Source organism: Heterodontus francisci, unplaced genomic scaffold, assembly GCF_036365525.1.
Source record: "Heterodontus francisci isolate sHetFra1 unplaced genomic scaffold, sHetFra1.hap1 HAP1_SCAFFOLD_323, whole genome shotgun sequence".
NCBI lineage: Eukaryota > Metazoa > Chordata > Chondrichthyes > Heterodontiformes > Heterodontidae > Heterodontus > Heterodontus francisci.
Genome location: NW_027141078.1, coordinates 942,513 through 968,952, shown reverse-complemented (window position 1 = coordinate 968,952; position 26,440 = coordinate 942,513). Strand labels below are relative to the sequence as shown.

At 47.9% G+C, this 26,440-nt stretch overlaps 1 protein-coding gene across 1 annotated transcript in view; it reads left to right on the top strand.

The window, feature by feature from the left end:
• Positions 1 to 26,440, top strand: part of LOC137361951 (C-type lectin domain family 10 member A-like) — a 63,692-nt gene that overhangs the window by 25,193 nt on the left and 12,059 nt on the right. Inside the window, exons 5-7 of the mRNA XM_068026541.1 lie at positions 19,924 to 20,295; positions 20,731 to 20,873; positions 21,747 to 21,853. Of these exons, the coding sequence (XP_067882642.1) occupies positions 19,924 to 20,295; positions 20,731 to 20,873; positions 21,747 to 21,853 (622 nt within the window). The remainder of the gene's footprint in view (positions 1 to 19,923; positions 20,296 to 20,730; positions 20,874 to 21,746; positions 21,854 to 26,440) is intronic.

Sequence of the window (26,440 nt, the reverse complement as noted above, 5' to 3'; positions counted from 1 at the left end):
TAACACTGATATATCCCACACCCCTCACTGTAACAATGATATATCCCACACCCCTCACTGTAACACTGATATATCCCACACCCCTCACTGTAAAACTGAAATATCCCACACCCCGCACTGTAACACTGATATATCCCACACCCCTCACTGTAACACTGATATATCCCACACCCCGCACTGTAACACTGATATATCCCACACCCCTCACTGTAACACTGATATATCCCACACCCCTCACTGGCACATTGATATATCCCACACCCCTCACTGTAACAATGATATATCCCACACCCCTCACTGTAACACTGATATATCCCACACCCCTCACTGTAACACTGATATATCCCACACCCCTCACTGTAACACTGATATATCCCACACCCCGCACTGTAACACTGATATATCCCACACCTCTCACTGTAACATTGATATATCCCACACACCTCACTGTAACACTGATATATCCCACACCCCTCACTGTAACACTGATATATCCCACACCCCTCACTGTAACACTGATATATCCCACACCCCGCACTGTAACACAGATAAATCCCACACCCCACACTGTAACATTAATATCTCCCACACCCCTCACTGTAACACTGATATATCCCACACTCCTCACTGAAACACTGATATATCCCACACCCCTCACTGTCACACTCTGATATATCCCACACCCCTCACTGAAACACTGATATATCCCACACCCCTCACTGTAACACTGATATATCCCACACCCCTCACTGTAACACTGATATATCCCACACCCCTCACTGTAACACTGATATATCCCACACCCCTCACTTTAACACTGATATATCCCACACCCCACACTGTAACACTGATATATCCCACACCCCTCACTGCAACACTGATATATCCCACACCACTCTCTGTAACACTCTGATATATCCCTCACCCCTCACTGGAACACTGATATGTCCCACACTCCTCACTGTAACACTGATATATCCCACACCCCTCAATATAACAGACTGATATATCCCACACCCCTCACTGTAACACTCTGATATATCCCACACCCCTCACTGTAACACTGATTTATCCCACACCCCTCACTGTAACACTCTGATATATCCCACACCCCTCACTGTAATACTGATATATCCCACACCCCTCACTGTAACACTCTGAAATATCCCACACCCCTCACTTTAACACTGATATATCCCACACCCCTCACTGTAACACTCTGATATATCCCACACCCCTCACTGTAACACTGATATATCCCACACCCCTCACTATAACACACTGATATATCCCACACCCCTCACTGTAACACTGATATATCCCACACCCCTCACTGTAACACTGATATATCCCACACCCCTCACTATAACACACTGATATATCCCACACCCCTCACTGTAACACTGATATATCCCACACCCCTCAGTGTAACACTGATATATCCCACACCCCTCACTGTAACACTCTGATATATCCCACACCCCTCACTGTAACACTGATATATCCCATACCCCTCACTATAACACACTGATATATCCCACACCCCTCACTTTAACACTGATATATCCCACACCCCTCACTATAACACACTGATATATCCCACACCCCTCACTGTAACAATGATTTATCCCACACCCCTCACTGTAACACTCTGATACATCCCACACCCCTCACTGTAACACTGATATATCCCACACCCCTCACTGTAACACTGATATATCCCACACCCCTCACTGTAACACTGATATATCCCACACCCCGCACTGTAACACTGATATATCCCACACCCCTCACTGTAACACTCTGATATATCCCACACCCCTCACTGTAACACTGATATATCCCACACCCCTCACTATAACACACTGATATATCCCACACCCCTCACTGTAACACTGATATATCCCACAACCCTCACTGTAACACATATATATCCCACACCCCTCACTATAACACACTGATATATCCCACACCCCTCACTGTAACACTGATATATCCCACACCCCTCAGTGTAACACTGATATATCCCACACCCCTCACTGTAACACTCTGATATATCCCACACCCCTCACTGTAACACTGATATATCCCACACCCCTCACTATAACACACTGATATATCCCACACCCCTCACTGTAACACTGATATATCACACACCCCTCAGTGTAACACTGATATATCCCACACCCCTCACTGTAACACTCTGATATATCCCACACCCCTCACTGTAACACTGATATATCCCACACCCCTCACTATAACACACTGATATATCCCACACCCCTCACTTTAACACTGATATATCCCACACCCCTCGCTATAACACACTGATATATCCCACACCCCTCACTGTAACACTGATTTATCCCACACCCCTCACTGTAAAACTGATATATCCCTCACCCCTCACTGTAACACTGATATATCCCACACCCCTCACTGTAACACTGATATATCCCACACCCCTCACTGTAACACTGTTATATCCCACACCCCTCACTGTAACACTGATATATCCCACACCCCTCACTGTAACACTGTTATATCCCACACCCCTCACTGTAACACTGTTATATCCCACACACCTCACTGTAACACTGATATATCCCACACCCCTCACTGTAACACTGATATATCCCACACACCTCACTGTAACACTGATATATCCCACACCCCTCACTGTAACACTGTTATATCCCACACCCATCACTGTAACACTGATATATCCCACACCCCTCACTGTAACACTGATATATCCCACACCCCTCACTGTAACACTGATATATCCCACACCCCTCACTGTAACACTGTTATATCCCACACACCTCACTGTAACACTGATATATACCACACCCCTCACTGTCACACTGATATATCCCTCACCCCTCACTGAAACACTGATATATCCCACACCCCTCACTGTAACACTGATATATCCCACACCCCTCACTGTAACACTGATATATCCCACACCCCTCACTATAACACACTGATATATCCCACACCCCTCACTGTAACACTGATATATCCCACAACCCTCACTGTAACACATATATATCCCACACCCCTCACTATAACACACTGATATATCCCACACCCCTCACTGTAACACTGATATATCCCACACCCCTCAGTGTAACACTGATATATCCCACACCCCTCACTGTAACACTCTGATATATCCCACACCCCTCACTGTAACACTGATATATCCCACACCCCTCACTATAACACACTGATATATCCCACACCCCTCACTGTAACACTGATATATCACACACCCCTCAGTGTAACACTGATATATCCCACACCCCTCACTGTAACACTCTGATATATCCCACACCCCTCACTGTAACACTGATATATCCCACACCCCTCACTATAACACACTGATATATCCCACACCCCTCACTTTAACACTGATATATCCCACACCCCTCACTATAACACACTGATATATCCCACACCCCTCACTGTAACACTGATTTATCCCACACCCCTCACTGTAAAACTGATATATCCCTCACCCCTCACTGTAACACTGATATATCCCACACCCCTCACTGTAACACTGATATATCCCACACCCCTCACTGTAACACTGTTATATCCCACACCCCTCACTGTAACACTGATATATCCCACACCCCTCACTGTAACACTGTTATATCCCACACCCCTCACTGTAACACTGTTATATCCCACACACCTCACTGTAACACTGATATATCCCACACCCCTCACTGTAACACTGATATATCCCACACACCTCACTGTAACACTGATATATCCCACACCCCTCACTGTAACACTGTTATATCCCACACCCATCACTGTAACACTGATATATCCCACACCCCTCACTGTAACACTGATATATCCCACACCCCTCACTGTAACACTGATATATCCCACACCCCTCACTGTAACACTGTTATATCCCACACACCTCACTGTAACACTGATATATCCCACACCCCTCACTGTAACACTGTTATATCCCACACCCATCACTGTAACACTGATATATCCCACACCCCTCACTGTAACACTGACATATCCCACACCTCTCACTGTAACACTGATATATCCCACACCCCTCACTGTAACACTGTTATATCCCACACCCCTCACTGTAACACTGATATATCCCACACCCCTCACTGTAACACTGATATATCCCACACCCCTCACTGTAACACTGATATATCCCACACCCCTCACTGTAACACTGACATATCCCACACCCCTCACTGTAACACTGTTATATCCCACACACCTCACTGTAACACTGATATATCCCACACCCCTCACTGTAACACTGTTATATCCCACACCCCTCACTGTAACACTGATATATCCCACACCCCTCACTGTAACACTGACATATCCCACATCCCTCACTGTAACACTGATATAACCCACACCCCTCACTGTAACACTGATACATCTCACACCCCTCACTGTAACACTGATATATCCCACACCCCTCACTGTAACACTGATATATCCCACACCCCTCACTGTAACACTGATATATACCACACCCCTCAATGTCAAACTGATATATACCACACCCCTCACTGTCACACTGATATATCCCACACCCCTCACTGTCACACTGATATATCCCACACCCCTCACTGTAAAACTGATATATCCCACACCCCTCACTGTAACACTGATATATACCACACCCCTCAATGTCAAACTGATATATACCACATCCCTCACTGTCACACTGATATATACCACACCCCTCACTGTCACACTGATATATCCCACACCCCTCACTGAAACACTGATATATCCCACACCCCTCACTGTAACACTGATATATCCCACACCCCTCACTGTAACACTGATATATCCCACACCCCTCACTGTAACACTCTGATATATCCCACACCACTCACTGTAACACTGATATATCCCAGACCCCTCACTGTAACACTGATATATCCCACACCACTCACTGTAACACTGATATATCCCACACCCCTCACTGTAACACTCTTATATCCCACACCCCTCACTGTAACACTGATATATCCCACACCCCTCACTGTAACACTGATATATCCCACACTCCTCACTGTAACAATGTTATATCCCACACCCCTCACTTTAACACTGATATATCCCACACCCCTCACTGTAACACTGATACATCTCACACCCCTCACTGTAACACTGATATATCCCACACCCCTCACTGTAACACTGATATATCCCACACCCCTCACTGTAACACTCTGATATATCCCACACCCCTCACTGTAACACTGATATATCCCACACCCCTCACTGTAACACTCTGATATATCCCACACGCCTCACTGTAACACTGATATATCCCACACCCCTCACTGTAACACTGATATATCCCACACCCCTCACTGTAACACTCTGATATATCCCACACCACTCACTGTAACACTCTGATATATCCCACACACCTCACTGTAACACTGATATATCCAACACCCCTCACTGTAACAATGATATATCCCACACCCCTCACTGTAACACTCTGATATATCCCACACCCCTCACTGTAACACTGATATATCCCACACCCCTCACTGTAACACTGATATATCCCACACCCCTCACTGTAACAATGATATATCCCTCACCCCTCACTGTAACACTGATATATCCCACACCCCTCACTGTAACAATGATATATCCCACACCCCTCACTGTAACACTCTGATATATCCCACACCCCTCACTGTAACACTGATATATCCCACACCACTCACTGTAACACACTGATATATCCCACACCCCTCACTGTAACACTGATATATCCCACACTCCTCACTGTAACACTGATATATCACACACCCCTCACTGTAACACTGATATATCCCACACCCCTCACTGTAACACTGATATATCCCACACCCCTCACTGTAACACTCTGATATCTCCCACACCCCTCACTGTAACTCTGATATATCCCACACCCCTCACTGTAACACTGATATATCCCACACCCCTCACTGTAACACTCTGATATCTCCCACACCCCTCACTGTAACACTGATATATCCCACACCCCTCACTGTAACACTGATATATCCCACACCCCTCACTGTAACACTCTGATATATCCCACACCCCTCACTGCAACACTGATATATCCCACACCCCTCACTGTAACACTGATATATCCCACACTCCTCACTGTAACACTGTGATATCCCACACCCCTCACTGTAACACTGATATATCCCACACCCCTCACTGTAACACTCTGATATATCCCACACCCCTCACTGTAACACTGATATATCCCACACCCCTCACTGTAACACTCTGATATATCCCACACCCCTCACTGTAACACTGATATATCCCACACCCCTCACTGTCACATTGATATATCCCACACCCCTCACTGGAACACTGATATATACCACACTCCTCACTGTAACACTGTTATATCCCACACCCCTCACTGTAACACTGATATATCCCACACCCCTCACTGTAACACTGATATATCCCACATCCCTCACTGTAACACTCTGATATATCCCACACCCCTCACTGTAACACTGATACATCTCACACCCCTCACTGTCACACTGATATATCCCACACCCCTCACTGTAACACTCTGATATATCCCACACCCCTCACTGTAACACTGATATATCCCACACCCCTCACTGTAACACTGATATATCCCACACTCCTCACTGTAACACTGATATATCCCACACCCCTCACTGTAACACTGATATATCCCACACCCCTCACTGTAACACTGATATATCCCACACTCCTCACTGTAACACTGATATATCCCACACCCCTCACTGTAATATTGTTATATCCCACACCCCTCACTGTAACACTGATATATCCCACACCCCTCACTGTAACAATGATATATCCCTCACCCCTCACTGTAACACTGATATATCCCACACCCCTCACTGTAACAATGATATATCCCACACCCCTCACTGTAACACTCTGATATATCCCACACCCCTCACTGTAACACTGATATATCCCACACCACTCACTGTAACACACTGATATATCCCACACCCCTCACTGTAACACTGATATATCCCACACTCCTCACTGTAACACTGATATATCACACACCCCTCACTGTAACACTGATATATCCCACACCCCTCACTGTAACACTGATATATCCCACACCCCTCACTGTAACACTCTGATATCTCCCACACCCCTCACTGTAACTCTGATATATCCCACACCCCTCACTGTAACACTGATATATCCCACACCCCTCACTGTAACACTCTGATATCTCCCACACCCCTCACTGTAACACTGATATATCCCACACCCCTCACTGTAACACTGATATATCCCACACCCCTCACTGTAACACTCTGATATATCCCACACCCCTCACTGCAACACTGATATATCCCACACCCCTCACTGTAACACTGATATATCCCACACTCCTCACTGTAACACTGTGATATCCCACACCCCTCACTGTAACACTGATATATCCCACACCCCTCACTGTAACACTCTGATATATCCCACACCCCTCACTGTATCACTGATATATCCCACACCCCTCACTGTAACACTCTGATATATCCCACACCCCTCACTGTAACACTGATATATCCCACACCCCTCACTGTCACATTGATATATCCCACACCCCTCACTGGAACACTGATATATACCACACTCCTCACTGTAACACTGTTATATCCCACACCCCTCACTGTAACACTGATATATCCCACACCCCTCACTGTAACACTGATATATCCCACATCCCTCACTGTAACACTCTGATATATCCCACACCCCTCACTGTAACACTGATACATCTCACACCCCTCACTGTCACACTGATATATCCCACACCCCTCACTGTAACACTCTGATATATCCCACACCCCTCACTGTAACACTGATATATCCCACACCCCTCACTGTAACACTGATATATCCCACACTCCTCACTGTAACACTGATATATCCCACACCCCTCACTGTAACACTGATATATCCCACACCCCTCACTGTAACACTGATATATCCCACACTCCTCACTGTAACACTGATATATCCCACACCCCTCACTGTAATACTGTTATATCCCACACCCCTCACTGTAACACTGATATATCCCACACCCCTCACTGTAACACTGATATATCCCACACCCCTCACTGTAACACTCTGATATATCCCACACCCCTCACTGTAACACTGATATATCCCACACCCCTCACTGTAACACTGATATATCCCACACTCCTAACTGTAACACTGTTATATCCCCACCCCTCACTGTAACACTGATATATCCCACACCCCTCACTGTAACACTGATATATCCCACACCCCTCACTGTAACACTGTTATATCCCACACACCTCACTGTAACACTGATATATCCCACACCCCTCACTGTAACACTGTTATATCCCACACCCCTCACTGTAACACTGATATATCCCACACCCCTCACTGTAACACTGACATATCCCACACTCCTCACTGTAACACTGTTATATCCCACACCCCTCACTGTAACACTGATATATCCCACACCCCTCACTGTAACACTGATACATCTCACACCCCTCACTGTAACACTGATATATCCCACACCCCTCACTGTAACACTGATATATCCCACACCCCTCACTGTAACACTGATATATACCACACCCCTCAATGTCAAACTGATATATACCACACCCCTCACTGTCACACTGATATATACCACACCCCTCACTGTCACACTGATATATCCCAGACCCCTCACTGTAAAACTGATATATCCCACACCCCTCACTGTAACACTGATATATACCACACCCCTCAATGTCAAACTGATATATACCACATCCCTCACTGTCACACTGATATATACCACACCCCTCACTGTCACACTGATATATCCCACACCCCTCACTGAAACACTGATATATCCCACACCCCTCACTGTAACACTGATATATCCCACACCCCTCACTGTAACACTGATATATCCCACACCCCTCACTGTAACACTCTGATATATCCCACACCCCTCACTGTAACACTGATATATCCCACACCCCTCACTGTAACACTGATATATCCCACACCACTCACTGTAACACTGATATATCCCACACCCCTCACTGTAACCCTCTTATATCCCACACCCCTCACTGTAACACTGATATATCCCACACCCCTCACTGTAACACTGATATATCCCACACTCCTCACTGTAACAATGTTATATCCCACACCCCTCACTGTAACACTGATATATCCCACACCCCTCACTGTAACACTGATACATCTCACACCCCTCACTGTAACACTGATATATCCCACACCCCTCACTGTAACACTGATAGATCCCACACCCCTCACTGTAACACTGATATATACCACACCCCTCACTGTCACACTGATATATACCACACCCCTCACTATCACACTGATATATACCACACCCCTCACTGTCACACTGATATATCCCACACCCCTCACTGTAACACTGATATATACCACACCTCTAACTGTCAAACTGATATATACCACACCCCTCACTGTCACACTGATATATACCACACCCCTCACTGTCACACTGATATATCCCACACCCCTCACTGAAACACTGATATATCCCACACCCCTCACTGTAACACTGATAATTCCCACACCCCTCACTGAAACACTGATATATCCCATACCCCTCACTGTAACACTGATATATCCCACACCCCTCTCTGTAACACTGATATATCCCACACCCCTCACTGCAACACGGATATATCCCACACCCCTCACTGTAACACTGATATATCCCACACCCCTCACTGTCACACTGAGATATCCCACACTCCTCACTGTAACACTCTGATATATCCCACACCCCTCACTGTAACACTGATATATCCCAATCCCCTCACTGTAACACTATGATATATTCCACACCCCTCACTGTAACACTGATATATCCCACACCCCTCACTGAAACACAGATATATCCCACACCCCTCACTGTAACACTGATATATCCCACACTCCTCACTGTAACACTCTGATATATCCCACACCCCTCACTGGAACACTGATATATCCCACACCCCTCACTGTAACACTGATATATCCCACACCCCTCACTGTAACACTGATATATCGCACACTCCTCACTGTAACACTCTGATATATCACACACCCCTCACTGTAACACTGATATATCCCACACTCCTCACTGTAACACTTTGATATCCCACACCCCTCACTGTAACACTGGTATATCCCACACCCCTCACTGTAACCCTCTGATATATCCCACACCCCTCACTGTAACACTGATATATCCCACACCCCTCACTGTAACACTCTGATATATCCCACACCCCTCACTGTAACACTGATATATCCCACACCCCTCACTGTCACACTGATATATCCCACACCCCTCACTGGAACACTGATATATCCCACACTCCTCACTGTAACACTGTTATATCCCACACCCCTCACTGTAACACTGATATATCCCACACCCCTCACTGTAACACTCTGATATCTCCCATACCCCTCACTGTAACACTGATATATCCCACACCCCTCACTGTAACACTGATATATCCCACACCCCTCACTGTAACACTGATATATCCCACACCACTCACTGTAACACTGATATATCCCACACCCCTCACTGTAACACTCTTACATCCCACACCCCTCACTGTAACACTGATATATCCCACACCCCTCACTGTAACACTGATACATCTCACACCCCTCACTGTAACACTGATATATCCCACACCCCTCACTGTAACACTGATATATCCCACACCCCTCACTGTAACACTGATATATACCACACCCCTCACTGTAACACTGATATATAAAACACCCCTCACTGTCACACTGATATATACCACACCCCTCACTGTCACACTGATATATACCACACCCCTCACTGTAACACTGATATATCCCACACCCCTCACTGTAACACTGATATATACCACACCTCTCACTGTCAAACTGATATACACCACACCCCTCACTGTCACACTGATATATACCACACCCCTCACTGTCACACTGATATATCCCTCACCCCTCACTGAAACACTGATATATCCCACACCCCTCACTGTAACACTGATATATCCCACACCCCTCACTGTAACACTGATATATCCCACACCCCTCTCTGTAACACTGATAAATCCCACACCCCTCACTGCAACACTGATATATCCCACACCCCTCACTGTAACACTGATATATCCCACACCCCTCACTGTCACACTGAGATATCCCACACTCCTCACTGTAACACTCTGATATATCCCACACCCCTCACTGTAACACTGATATATCCCAATCCCCTCACTGTAACACTATGATATATTCCACACCCCTCACTGTAACACTGATATATCCCACACCCCTCACTGAAACACAGATATATCCCACACCCCTCACTGTAACACTGATATATCCCACACTCCTCACTGTAACACTCTGATATATCCCACACCCCTCACTGTAACACTGATATATCCCACACCCCTCACTGTAACACTGAAATATCCCACACCCCTCACTGTAACACTCTGATATATCGCACACTCCTCACTGTAACACACTGATATATCCCACACCCCTCACTGTAACACTGATATATCCCACACCCCTCACTGTAACACTGTTACATCGCACACTCCTCACTGTAACACTCTGATATATCCAACACCCCTCACTGTAACACTGATATATCCCACACTCCTCACTGTAACACTTTGATATCCCACACCCCTCACTGTAAAACTGATATATCCCACACCCCTCACTGTAACCCTCTGATATATCCCACACCCCTCACTGTAACACTCTGATATATCCCACACCCCTCACTGTAACACTGATATATCCCACACCCCTCACTGTAACACTCTGATATATCCCACACCCCTCACTGTAACACTGATATATCCCACACCCCTCACTGTCACATTGATATATCCCACACCCCTCACTGGAACACTGATATATCCCACACTCCTCACTGTAACACTGTTATATCCCACACCCCTCACTGTAACACTGATATATCCCACACCCCTCACTGTAACACTCTGATATATCCCACACCCCGCACTGTAACACTGATATATCCCACACCCCTCACTGTAACACTGAAATATCCCACACCCCTCACTGTAACACTGATATATCCCACACCCCTCACTGTAACACTCTGATATATCCCACACCCCTCACTGTCACACTGATATATCCCACACCCCTCACTGTAACACTCTGATATATCCCACACCCCTCACTGTAACACTGATATATCCCACACCCCTCACTGTAACACTGATATATCCCACACTCCTCACTGTAACACTGTTATATCCCACACCCCTCACTGTAACACTGAAATATCCCACACCCCTCACTGTAACAGTGATATATCCCACGCCCCTCACTGTAACACTGTTATATCCCACACCCCTCACTGTAACACTGTTATATCCCACACCCCTCACTGTAACACTGATATATCCCACACCCCTCACTGTAACACTGATATATCCCACACCCCTCACTGTAACACTGATATATCCCACACCACTCACTGTAACACTGATATATCCCACACCCCTCACTGGAACACTGATATATCCCACACCCCTCACTGTAACACTGATATATCCCACACCCCTCACTGTAACACTGAAATATCCCACACCCCTCACTGTAACACTGATACATCTCACACCCCTCACTGTAACACTGATATATCCCACACCCCTCACTGTAACACTGATATATCCCACACCCCTCACTGTAACACTGATATATACCACACCCCTCACTGTAACACTGATATATACCACACCCCTCACTGTCACACTGATATATACCACACCCCTCACTGTCACACTGATATATACCACACCCCTCACTGTCACACTGATATATCCCACACCCCTCACTGAAACACTGATATATCCCACACCCCTCACTGTAACACTGATATATCCCACACCCCTCACTGTAACACTGATATATCCCACACCCCTCACTGTAACACACTGATATATCCCACACCCCTCACTGTCACACTGATATATCCCACACCCCTCACTGAAACACTGATATATACCACACCCCTCACTGTCACACTGATATATACCACACCCCTCACTGTCACACTGATATATACCACACCCCTCACTGTCACACTGATATATACCACACCCCTCACTGTCACACTGATATATACCACACCCCTCACTGTCACACTGATATATCCCACACCCCTCACTGAAACACTGATATATCCCACACCCCTCACTGAAACACTGATATATCCCATACCCCTCACTGTAACACTGATATATCCCACACCCCTCTCTGTAACACTGATATATCCCACACCCCTCACTGCAACACTGATATATCCCACACCCCTCACTGTAACACTGATATATCCCACACCCCTCACTGTCACACTGAGATATCCCACACTCCTCGCTGTAACACTCTGATATATCCCACACCCCTCACTGTAACACTGATATATCCCAATCCCCTCACTGTAACACTATGATATATTCCACACCCCTCACTGTAACACTGATATATCCCACACCCCTCACTGAAACACAGATATATCCAACACCCCTCACTGTAACACTGATATATCCCACACTCCTCACTGTAACACTCTGATATATCCCACACCCCTCACTGGAACACTGATATATCCCACACCCCTCACTGTAACACTGATATATCCCACACCCCTCACTGTAACACTGATATATCGCACACTCCTCACTGCAACACTCTGATATATCCCACACCCCTCACTGGAACACTGATATATCCCACACCCCTCACTGTAACACTGATATATCCCACACCCCTCACTGTAACACTGATATATCCCACACTCCTCACTGTAACACTTTGATATCCCACACCCCTCACTGTAACACTGATATATCCCACACCCCTCACTGTAACCCTCTGATATATCCCACACCCCTCACTGTAACACTGATATATCCCACACCCCTCACTGTAACACTCTGATATATCCCACACCCCTCACTGTAACACTGATATATCCCACACCCCTCACTGTCACATTGATATATCCCACACCCCTCACTGGAACACTGATATATCCCACACTCCTCACTGTAACACTGTTATATCCCACACCCCTCACTGTAACACTGATATATCCCACACCCCTCACTGTAACACTCTGATATATCCCACACCCGTCACTGTAACACTGATACATCTCACACCCCTCACGGTCACACTGATATATCACACACCCCTCACTGGAACACTGATATATCCCACACTCCTCACTGTAACACTGTTATATCCCACACCCCTCCCTGTAACACTGATATATCCCACACCCCTCACTGTAACACTCTGATATCTCCCACACCCCTCACTGTAACACTGATATATCCCACACCCATCACTGTAACACTGATATATCCCACACCCCTCACTGTAACACTGATATATCCCACACCACTCACTGTAACACTGATATATCCCACACCCCTCACTGTAACACTCTTATATCCCACACCCCTCACTGTAACACTGATATATCCCACACCCCTCACTGTAACACTGATATATCCCACACTCCTCACTGTAACAATGTTATATCCCACACCCCTCACTGTAACACTGATATATCCCACACCCCTCACTGTAACACTGATACATCTCACACCCCTCACTGTAACACTGATATATCCCACACCCCTCACTGTAACACTGATATATCCCACACCCCTCACTGTAACACTGATATATACCACACCCCTCACTGTAACACTGATATATACCACACCCCTCACTGTCACACTGATATATACCACACCCCTCACTGTCACACTGATATATACCACACCCCTCACTGTCACACTGATATATCCCACACCCCTCACTGTAACACTGATATATACCACACCTCTCACTGTCAAACTGATATATACCACACCCCTCACTGTCACACTGATATATACCACACCCCTCACTGTCACACTGATATATCCCTCACCCCTCACTGAAACACTGATATATCCCACACCCCTCACTGTAACACTGATATATCCCACACCCCTCACTGTAACACTGATATATCCCACACCCCTCTCTGTAACACTGATAAATCCCACACCCCTCACTGCAACACTGATATATCCCACACCCCTCACTGTAACACTGATATATACCACACCCCTCACTGTCACACTGATATATCCCACACCCCTCACTGTAACACTGATATATCCCACACCCCTCACTGTAACACTGATATATCCCACACCCCTCACTGTAACACTGATATATACCACACCTCTCACTGTCAAACTGATATATACCACACCCCTCACTGTCACACTGATATATACCACACCCCTCACTGTCACACTGATATATCCCTCACCCCTCACTGAAACACTGATATATCCCACACCCCTCACTGTAACACTGATATATCCCACACCCCTCACTGTAACACTGATATATCCCACACCCCTCTCTGTAACACTGATAAATCCCACACCCCTCACTGCAACACTGATATATCCCACACCCCTCACTGTAACACTGATATATCCCACACCCCTCACTGTAACACTGATATATCCCACACCCCTCTCTGTAACACTGATAAATCCCACACCCCTCACTGCAACACTGATATATCCCACACCCCTCACTGTCACACTGAGATATCCCACACTCCTCACTGTAACACTCTGATATATCCCACACCCCTCACTGTAACACTGATATATCCCAATCCCCTCACTGTAACACTATGATATATTCCACACCCCTCACTGTAACACTGATATATCCCACACCCCTCACTGAAACACAGATATATCCCACACCCCTCACTGTAACACTGATATATCCCACACTCCTCACTGTAACACTCTGATATATCCCACACCCCTCACTGGAACACTGATATATCCCACACCCCTCACTGTAACACTGATATATCCCACACCCCTCACTGTAACACTGAAATATCCCACACCCCTCACTGTAACACTCTGATATATCGCACACTCCTCACTGTAACACACTGATATATCCCACACCCCTCACTGTAACACTGATATATCCCACACCCCTCACTGTAACACTGTTATATCGCACACTCCTCACTGTAACACTCTGATATATCACACACCCCTCACTGTAACACTGATATATCCCACACTCCTCACTGTAACACTTTGATATCCCACACCCCTCACTGTAAAACTGATATATCCCACACCCCTCACTGTAACCCTCTGATATATCCCACACCCCTCACTGTAACACTCTGATATATCCCACACCCCTCACTGTAACACTGATATATCCCACACCCCTCACTGTAACACTCTGATATATCCCACACCCCTCACTGTAACACTGATATATCCCACACCCCTCACTGTCACATTGATATATCCCACACCCCTCACTGGAACACTGATATATCCCACACTCCTCACTGTAACACTGTTATATCCCACACCCCTCACTGTAACACTGATATATCCCACACCCCTCACTGTAACACTCTGATATATCCCACACCCGTCACTGTAACACTGATACATCTCACACCCCTCACGGTCACACTGATATATCACACACCCCTCACTGGAACACTGATATATCCCACACTCCTCACTGTAACACTGTTATATCCCACACCCCTCCCTGTAACACTGATATATCCCACACCCCTCACTGTAACACTCTGATATCTCCCACACCCCTCACTGTAACACTGATATATCCCACACCCATCACTGTAACACTGATATATCCCACACCCCTCACTGTAACACTGATATATCCCACACCACTCACTGTAACACTGATATATCCCACACCCCTCACTGTAACACTCTTATATCCCACACCCCTCACTGTAACACTGATATATCCCACACCCCTCACTGTAACACTGATATATCCCACACTCCTCACTGTAACAATGTTATATCCCACACCCCTCACTGTAACACTGATATATCCCACACCCCTCACTGTAACACTGATACATCTCACACCCCTCACTGTAACACTGATATATCCCACACCCCTCACTGTAACACTGATATATCCCACACCCCTCACTGTAACACTGATATATACCACACCCCTCACTGTAACACTGATATATACCACACCCCTCACTGTCACACTGATATATACCACACCCCTCACTGTCACACTGATATATACCACACCCCTCACTGTCACACTGATATATCCCACACCCCTCACTGTAACACTGATATATACCACACCTCTCACTGTCAAACTGATATATACCGCACCCCTCACTGTCACACTGATATATACCACACCCCTCACTGTCACACTGATATATCCCACACCCCTCACTGTAACACTGATATATCCCACACCCCTCACTGTAACACTGATATATCCCTCACCCCTCACTGAAACACTGATATATCCCACACCCCTCACTGTAACACTGATATATCCCACACCCCTCACTGTAACACTGATATATCCCACACCCCTCTCTGTAACACTGATAAATCCCACACCCCTCACTGCAACACTGATATATCCCACACCCCTCACTGTAACACTGATATATCCCACACCCCTCACTGTAACACTGATATATCCCACACCCCTCACTGTAACACTGATATATACCACACCTCTCACTGTCAAACTGATATATACCACACCCCTCACTGTCACACTGATATATACCACACCCCTCACTGTCACACTGATATATCCCTCACCCCTCACTGAAACACTGATATATCCCACACCCCTCACTGTAACACTGATATATCCCACACCCCTCACTGTAACACTGATATATCCCACACCCCTCTCTGTAACACTGATAAATCCCACACCCCTCACTGCAACACTGATATATCCCACACCCCTCACTGTAACACTGATATATCCCACACCCCTCACTGTAACACTGATATATCCCACACCCCTCTCTGTAACACTGATAAATCCCACACCCCTCACTGCAACACTGATATATCCCACACCCCTCACTGTCACACTGAGATATCCCACACTCCTCACTGTAACACTCTGATATATCCCACACCCCTCACTGTAACACTGATATATCCCAATCCCCTCACTGTAACACTATGATATATTCCACACCCCTCACTGTAACACTGATATATCCCACACCCCTCACTGAAACACAGATATATCCCACACCCCTCACTGTAACACTGATATATCCCACACTCCTCACTGTAACACTCTGATATATCCCACACCCCTCACTGGAACACTGATATATCCCACACCCCTCACTGTAACACTGATATATCCCACACCCCTCACTGTAACACTGAAATATCCCACACCCCTCACTGTAACACTCTGATATATCGCACACTCCTCACTGTAACACACTGATATATCCCACACCCCTCACTGTAACACTGATATATCCCACACCCCTCACTGTAACACTGTTATATCGCACACTCCTCACTGTAACACTCTGATATATCACACACCCCTCACTGTAACACTGATATATCCCACACTCCTCACTGTAACACTTTGATATCCCACACCCCTCACTGTAAAACTGATATATCCCACACCCCTCACTGTAACCCTCTGATATATCCCACACCCCTCACTGTAACACTCTGATATATCCCACACCCCTCACTGTAACACTGATATATCCCACACCCCTCACTGTAACACTCTGATATATCCCACACCCCTCACTGTAACACTGATATATCCCACACCCCTCACTGTCACATTGATATATCCCACACCCCTCACTGGAACACTGATATATCCCACACTCCTCACTGTAACACTGTTATATCCCACACCCCTCACTGTAACACTGATATATCCCACACCCCTCACTGTAACACTCTGATATATCCCACACCCCGCACTGTAACACTGATATATCCCACACCCCTCACTGTAACACTGAAATATCCCACACCCCTCACTGTAACACTGATATATCCCACACCCCTCACTGTAACACTCTGATATATCCCACACCCCTCACTGTAACACTGATATATCCCACACCCCTCACTGTAACACTGATATATCCCACACCCCTAACTGTAACACTCTGATATATCCCACATCCCTCACTGTAACACTGATATATCCCACACCCCTCACTGTAACACTGATATATCCCACACCCCTAACTGTAACACTCTGATATATCCCACACCCCTCACTGTAACACTGATATATCCCACACCCCTCACTGTAACACTGATATATCCCACACCCCTCACTGTAACACTCTGATATATCCCACACCCCTCACTGTAACACTGATATATCCCACATCCCTCACTGTAACACTGATATATCCCACACCCCTCACTGTAACAATCTGATATATCCCACACCCCTCACTCTAACACTGATATATCCCACACTCCTCACTGTAACACTCTGATATATCCCACACCCCTCACTGTAACACTGATATATCCCACACCCCTCACTCTAACACTGATATATCCCACACTCCTCACTGTAACACTCTGATATATCCCACACCCCTCACTGTAACACTGATATATCCCACACTCCTCACTGTAACACTGATATATCCCACACCCCGAACTGTAACACTCTGATATATCCCACATCCCTCACTGTAACTCTGATATATCCCACACCCCTCACTGTAACACTGATATATCCCACACCCCGAACTGTAACACTCTGATATATCCCACACCCCTCACTGTAACACTCTGATATGTCCCACAGCTCGTCTCAGTTGACCCCCTTTTTCAGTCCTGCAGGTGAAGGAACAGTTGGTCGGGGAGTCACAGGAGCGAGCAGCCTCCCTCGTCAGTAACCGGGCCCTGCTGGGGGAGTCCGCCCAGGCCCGGAACACCGTCTCTCTTCTGACCGGTCAGCTGCAGGAGCTGGAGGAACGCCTGGCCCGGCGGACCGTCGAACTGGACAGCTGGCGCGATCGGGCCCTCGCCCTGCGGGCGCGAGGCGACTCCCTTCTCTCGGAGCTCGAGCGGATGAACGAAACCCTTTCCGGCACCAGGCGGAATCTGACGGTCATTGGCGGGAGGCTGCGGGACGCCTCGGGAAGCCTCGCCCAAGCCCGCGGCCGATCCACCTCCTTCTGCGAGGTCGTCCGGCAGTGTCGCGGTGAGTGGGAGCTCAGTGCCTGACCCTGTGCCCTCTCTCCTCCACGCCCTGTCCACCCTTTCCCCGCCCCCTCGGCCTGACATCCTGCTCCCGGCTCCAGTCGGCTAGGATACCCTTCGAGGATACTGCGTAACAGGGGTGAGAGGGGCTGAATGGGCCTCCTCCTGTTCCTGTGTAACAGGGGTGAGAGGGGCTGAATGGGCCTCCTCCTGTTCCTGTGTAACAGGCTCGAGAGGGGCTGAATGGGCCTCCTCCTGTTCCTGTGTAACAGGGGTGAGAGGGGCTGAATGGGACTCCTCCTGTTCCTGTGTATCAGGGGTGAGAGGGGCTGAATGGGACTCCTCCTGTTCCTGTGTATCAGGGGTGAGAGGGGCTGAATGGCCTCCTGCTAATGTTACAGTATATTCTGCTAATTGAAATCTTTTTATTTCACAGAGAGATTGTGCTCACCTGATTGGAAACAGAACAATGGACATTGCTATTATTTCTCAGAAGAGGCGAAGTCGTGGGAATCTGCAAAAATATTTTGTGAATCAAAAAATTCACATCTTGTTGTCATAAACACGAGTCAACAACAGGTGAGAAGCCTCTGTCACACCGAGATCCAGTGTAAAGCTCCCTCTACACTGTCCCCCATCAAACACTCCCCAGGACAGGTACAGTACGGGGGGTTAGATACAGAGTAAAGCTCCCTCTACACTGTCCCCATCAAAAACTCCCCAGGACAGGTACAGTACGGGGGGTTAGATACAGAGTAAAGCTCCCTCTACACTGTCCCCATCAAACACTCCCAGGACAGGTACAGTACGGGGGGTTCGATACAGAGTAAAGCTCCCTCTACACTGTCCCCCATCAAACACTCCCCAGGACAGGTACAGTACGGGGGGGGTTAGATACAGAGTAAAGCTCCCTCTACACTGACCCACATCAAACACTCCCCAGGACAGGTACAGTACGGGGGGGGTTAGATACAGAGTAAAGCTCCCTCTACACTGTCCCCATCAAACACTCCCCAGAACAGGTACAGTACGGGGGGTTAGATACAGAGTAAAGCTCCCTCAACACTGTCCCCCATCAAACACTCCCAGGACAGGTACAGCACGGGGGGGTTAGATACAGAGTAAAGCTCCCTCTACACTGTCCTCATCAAACACTCCCAGGACAGGTACAGTACGGGGGTTAGATACAGAGTAAAGCTCCCTCTACACTGTCCCCCATCAAACACTCCCAGGACAGGTACAGTACGGGGGTTAGATACAGAGTAAAGCTCCCTCAACACTGTCCCCCATCAAACACTCCCAGGACAGGTACAGCACGGGGGGTTAGATACAGAGTAAAGCTCCCTCTACACTGTCCTCATCAAACACTCCCAGGACAGGTACAGCACGGGGGGGTTAGATACTGCTTTCAATGAACACATATGTTAAATCCGCATGACTTAATTATCACAGGAATTTATCGTGGAAAATATCAGAGGAAAGAGACTGCCCTATTGGATTGGACTGTCAAAGGACAAGAAGACCAGAAAGTGGAAATGGGTGGATGGGACAAACCTGAGGTGCGTCACTGGTCCACAAGGGACCGCGAGGAAGTGGGATTAGTTTGGGGATTGATACAGGGATATGGGGAGAGAGTGGGGCAGTGGGATTAGTTTGCAGATTGATACAGGGCTGTGGGGAGAGAGCGGGGCAGTGGGATTAGTTTGCAGATTGATACAGGGCTGTGGGGAGAGAGCGGGGCAGTGGGATTAGTTTGGGGCTTGATACAGGTCTATGGGGAGAGAGCGGGGCAGTGGGATTAGTTTGAGATTGATACAGGTCTATGGGGAGAGAGCGGGGTAGTGGGATTAGTTTGGGGATTGATACAGGGATATGGGGAGAGAGCGGGGCAGTGGGATTAGTTTGCAGATTGATACAGGGCTGTGGGGAGAGAGCGGGGCAGTGGGATTAGTTTGCAGATTGATACAGGGCTGTGGGGAGAGAGCGGGACAGTGGGATTAGTTTGAGATTGATACAGGTCTATGGGGAGAGAGCGGGGTAGTGGGATAAGTTTGGAGATTGATACAGGGATGTGGGGAGAGAGCGGGGTAGTAGGATTAGTTTGAGATTGATACAGGTCTATGGGGAGAGAGCGGGACAGTGGGATTAGTTTGAGATTGATACAGGTCTATGGGGAGAGAGCGGGACAGTGGGATTAGTTTGAGATTGATACAGGTCTATGGGGAGAGAGCGGGGTAGTGGGATAAGTTTGGAGATTGATACAGGGATGTGGGGAGAGAGCGGGGTAGTAGGATTAGTTTGAGATTGATACAGGTCTATGGGGAGAGAGCGGGACAGTGGGATTAGTTTGAGATTGATACAGGTCTATGGGGAGAGAGCGGGGTAGTGGGATTAGTTTGGAGATTGATACAGGGATGTGGGGAGAGAGCAGGGTAGTGGGATTAGTTTGAGATTGATACAGGTCTATGGGGAGAGAGCGGGGTAGTGGGATTAGTTTGGAGATTGATACAGGGATGTGGGGAGAGAGCGGGGTAGTGGGATTAGTTTGGAGATTGATACAGGGATGTGGGGAGAGAGCGGGGTAGTGGGATTAGTTTGGAGATTGATACAGGGATGTGGGGAGAGAGCGGGGTAGTGGGATTAGTTTGGAGATTGATACAGGGCTATGGGGAGAGAGTGGGGCAGTGGGATTAGTTTGGAGATTGATACAGGGATATGGGGAGAGAGCGTGGCAGTGGGATTAGTTTGGGGATTGATACAGGGCTATGTGGAGAGAGTGGGGCAGTGGGATTAGTTTGGGGATTGATACAGGGCTATGGGGAGAGAGTGGGGCAGTGGGATTAGTTTGGGGATTGATACAGGGCTATGGGGAGAGAGTGGGGCAGTGGGATTAGTTTGGAGATTGATACAGGGATGTGGGGAGAGAGCGGGGTAGTGGGATTAGTTTGGAGATTGATACAGGGATGTGGGGAGAGAGCGGGGTAGTGGGATTAGTTTGGAGATTGATACAGGGCTATGGGGAGAGAGTGGGGCAGTGGGATTAGTTTGGAGATTGATACAGGGATATGGGGAGAGAGCGTGGCAGTGGGATTAGTTTGGGGATTGATACAGGGCTATGTGGAGAGAGTGGGGAAGTGGGATTAGTTTGGGGATTGATACAGGGCTATGGGGAGAGAGTGGGGCAGTGGGATTAGTTTGGGGATTGATACAGGGCTATGGGGAGAGAGTGGGGCAGTGGGATTAGTTTGGGGATTGATACAGGGCTATGGGGAGAGAGTGGGGCAGTGGGATTAGTTTGGAGATTGATACAGGGATATGGGGAGAGAGCGGGGCAGTGGGATTAGTTTGGGGATTGATACAGGGATATGGGGAGAGAGCGTGGCAGTGGGATTAGTTTGGGGATTGATACAGGGCTATGGGGAGAGAGCGGGACAGTGGGATTAGTTTGAGATTGATACAGGTCTATGGGGAGAGAGCGGGGTAGTGGGATTAGTTTGGAGATTGATACAGGGATGTGGGGAGAGAGCGGGGTAGTGGGATTAGTTTGAGATTGATACAGGGATATGGGGAGAGAGCGGGGCAGTGGGATTAGTTTGGGGATTGATACAGGGATATGGGGAGAGAGCGGGGCAGTGGCATTAGTTTGGGGATTGATACAGGGATATGGGGAGAGAGCGGGGCAGTGGCATTAGTTTGGGGATTGATACAGGGATATGGGGAGAGAGCGGGGCAGTGGCATTAGTTTGGGGATTGATACAGGGATATGGGGAGAGAGCGGGGTAGTGGGATTAGTTTGGGGATAGAAACAGGGCTCTGGGGAGAGAGCGGGGCAGTGGGATTAGTTTGGGGATTGATACAGGGCTATGGGGAGAGAGCGGGGCAGTGGGATTAGTTTGGGGATAGAAACAGGGCTCTGGGGAGAGAGCGGGGCAGTGGGATTAGTTTGGGGATTGATACAGGTCTATGGGGAGAGAGCGGGACAGTGGGATTAGTTTGAGATTGATACAGGTCTATGGGGAGAGAGCGGGGTAGTGGGATTAGTTTGGAGATTGATACAGGGATGTGGGGAGAGAGCGGGGTAGTGGGATTAGTTTGAGATTGATACAGGTCTATGGGGAGAGAGTGGGGTAGTGGGATTAGTTTGGGATTGATACAGGGATATGGGGAGAGAGAGGGGTAGTGGGATTAGTTTGGAGATTGATACAGGGCTCTGGGGAGAGAGTGGGGCAGTGGGATTAGTTTGGGGATTGATACAGGGATATGGGGAGAGAGCGGGGCAGTGGCATTAGTTTGGGGATTGATACAGGGATATGGGGAGAGAGCGGGGTAGTGGGATTAGTTTGGGGATAGAAACAGGGCTCTGGGGAGAGAGCGGGGCAGTGGGATTAGTTTGGGGATTGATACAGGGCTATGGGGAGAGAGCGGGGCAGTGGGATTAGTTTGGGGATAGAAACAGGGCTCTGGGGAGAGAGCGGGGCAGTGGGATTAGTTTGGGGATTGATACAGGGCTATGGGGAGAGAGCGGGGCAGTGGGATTAGTTTGGGGATTGATACAGGGCTATGGGGAGAGAGCGGGGCAGTGGGATTAGTTTGGGGATAGAAACAGGGCTCTGGGGAGAGAGCGGGGCAGTGGGATTAGTTTGGGGATTGATACAGGGATATGGGGAGAGAGCAGGGCAGTGGGATTAGTTTGGGGTTCGAAACAGGGCTATGAGGAGAGAGCGGGGCAGTGGGATTAGTTTGGGGATTGATACTGGGCTATGAGGAGAGAGCGGGGCAGTGAGATTAGTTTGGGGATAGAAACAGGGCTCTGGGGAGAGAGCGGGGCAGTGGGATTACTTTGGGGATTGATACAGGGCTATGGGGAGAGAGTGGGGCAGTGGGATTAGTTTGGGGATTGATACAGGGCTATGAGGAGAGAGCGGGGCAGTGGGATTAATTTGGGGATTGATACAGGGATATGGGGAGAGAGCGGGGCAGTGGGATTAGTTTGGGGATTGATACAGGGCCATGGGGAGAGAGCGGGGCAGTGGGATTAGTTTGGGGATTGATACAGGGATATGGGGAGAGAGCGGGGCAGTGGGATTAGTTTGGGGATTGATACAGGGCTATGGGGAGAGAGTGGGGCAGTGGGATTAGTTTGGGGATTGATACAGGGCTATGGGGAGAGAGTGGGGCAGTGGGTTTAGTTTGGGGATTGATACAGGGATATGGGGAGAGAGCTGGGCAGTGGGATTAGTTTGGGGTTGATACAGGGCTATGGGGAGAGATTGGGGCAGTGGGATTAGTTTGGGGATTGATACAGGGCTATGGGGAGAGAGCGGGGCAGTGGGATTAGTTTGGGATCGATACAGGGCTATGGGGAGAGAGTGGGCAGTGGGATTAGTTTGGGGATTGATACAGGGAAATGGAGAGAGAGCGGGGCAGTGGGATTAGTTTGGGGATTGATACAGGGCTATGGGGAGAGAGCAGGATAGTGGGATTAGTTTGGGGATTGATACAGGGCTATGGGGAGAGAGCGGGGCTGTGGGATTAGTTTGGAGATTGATACAGGGCTCTGGGGAGAGAGCGGGGCAGTTGGATTAGTTTGGGGATTGATACAGGGCTATGGGGAGAGAGCAGGGCAGTGGGATTAGTTTGGGGATTGATACAGGGCTATGGGGAGAGAGCAGGATAGTGGGATTAGTTTGGGGATTGATACAGGGCTATGGGGAGAGAGCAGGATAGTGGGATTAGTTTGGACATTGATACAGGGCTATAGGGAGAGAGCGGGGCTGTGGGATTAGTTTGGAGATTGATACAGGGCTATGGGGAGAGAGTGGGGCAGTGGGATTAGTTTGGGGATTGATACAGGGCTATGGGGAGAGAGTGGGGCAGTGGGATTAGTTTGGAGATTGATACAGGGATATGGGGAGAGAGCGTGGCAGTGGGATTAGTTTGGGGATTGATACAGGGCTATGTGGAGAGAGTGGGGCAGTGGGATTAGTTTGGGGATTGATACAGGGCTATGGGGAGAGAGTGGGGCAGTGGGATTAGTTTGGGGATTGATACAGGGCTATGGGGAGAGAGTGGGGCAGTGGGATTAGTTTGGGGATTGATACAGGGCTATGGGGAGAGAGTGGGGCAGTGGGATTAGTTTGGAGATT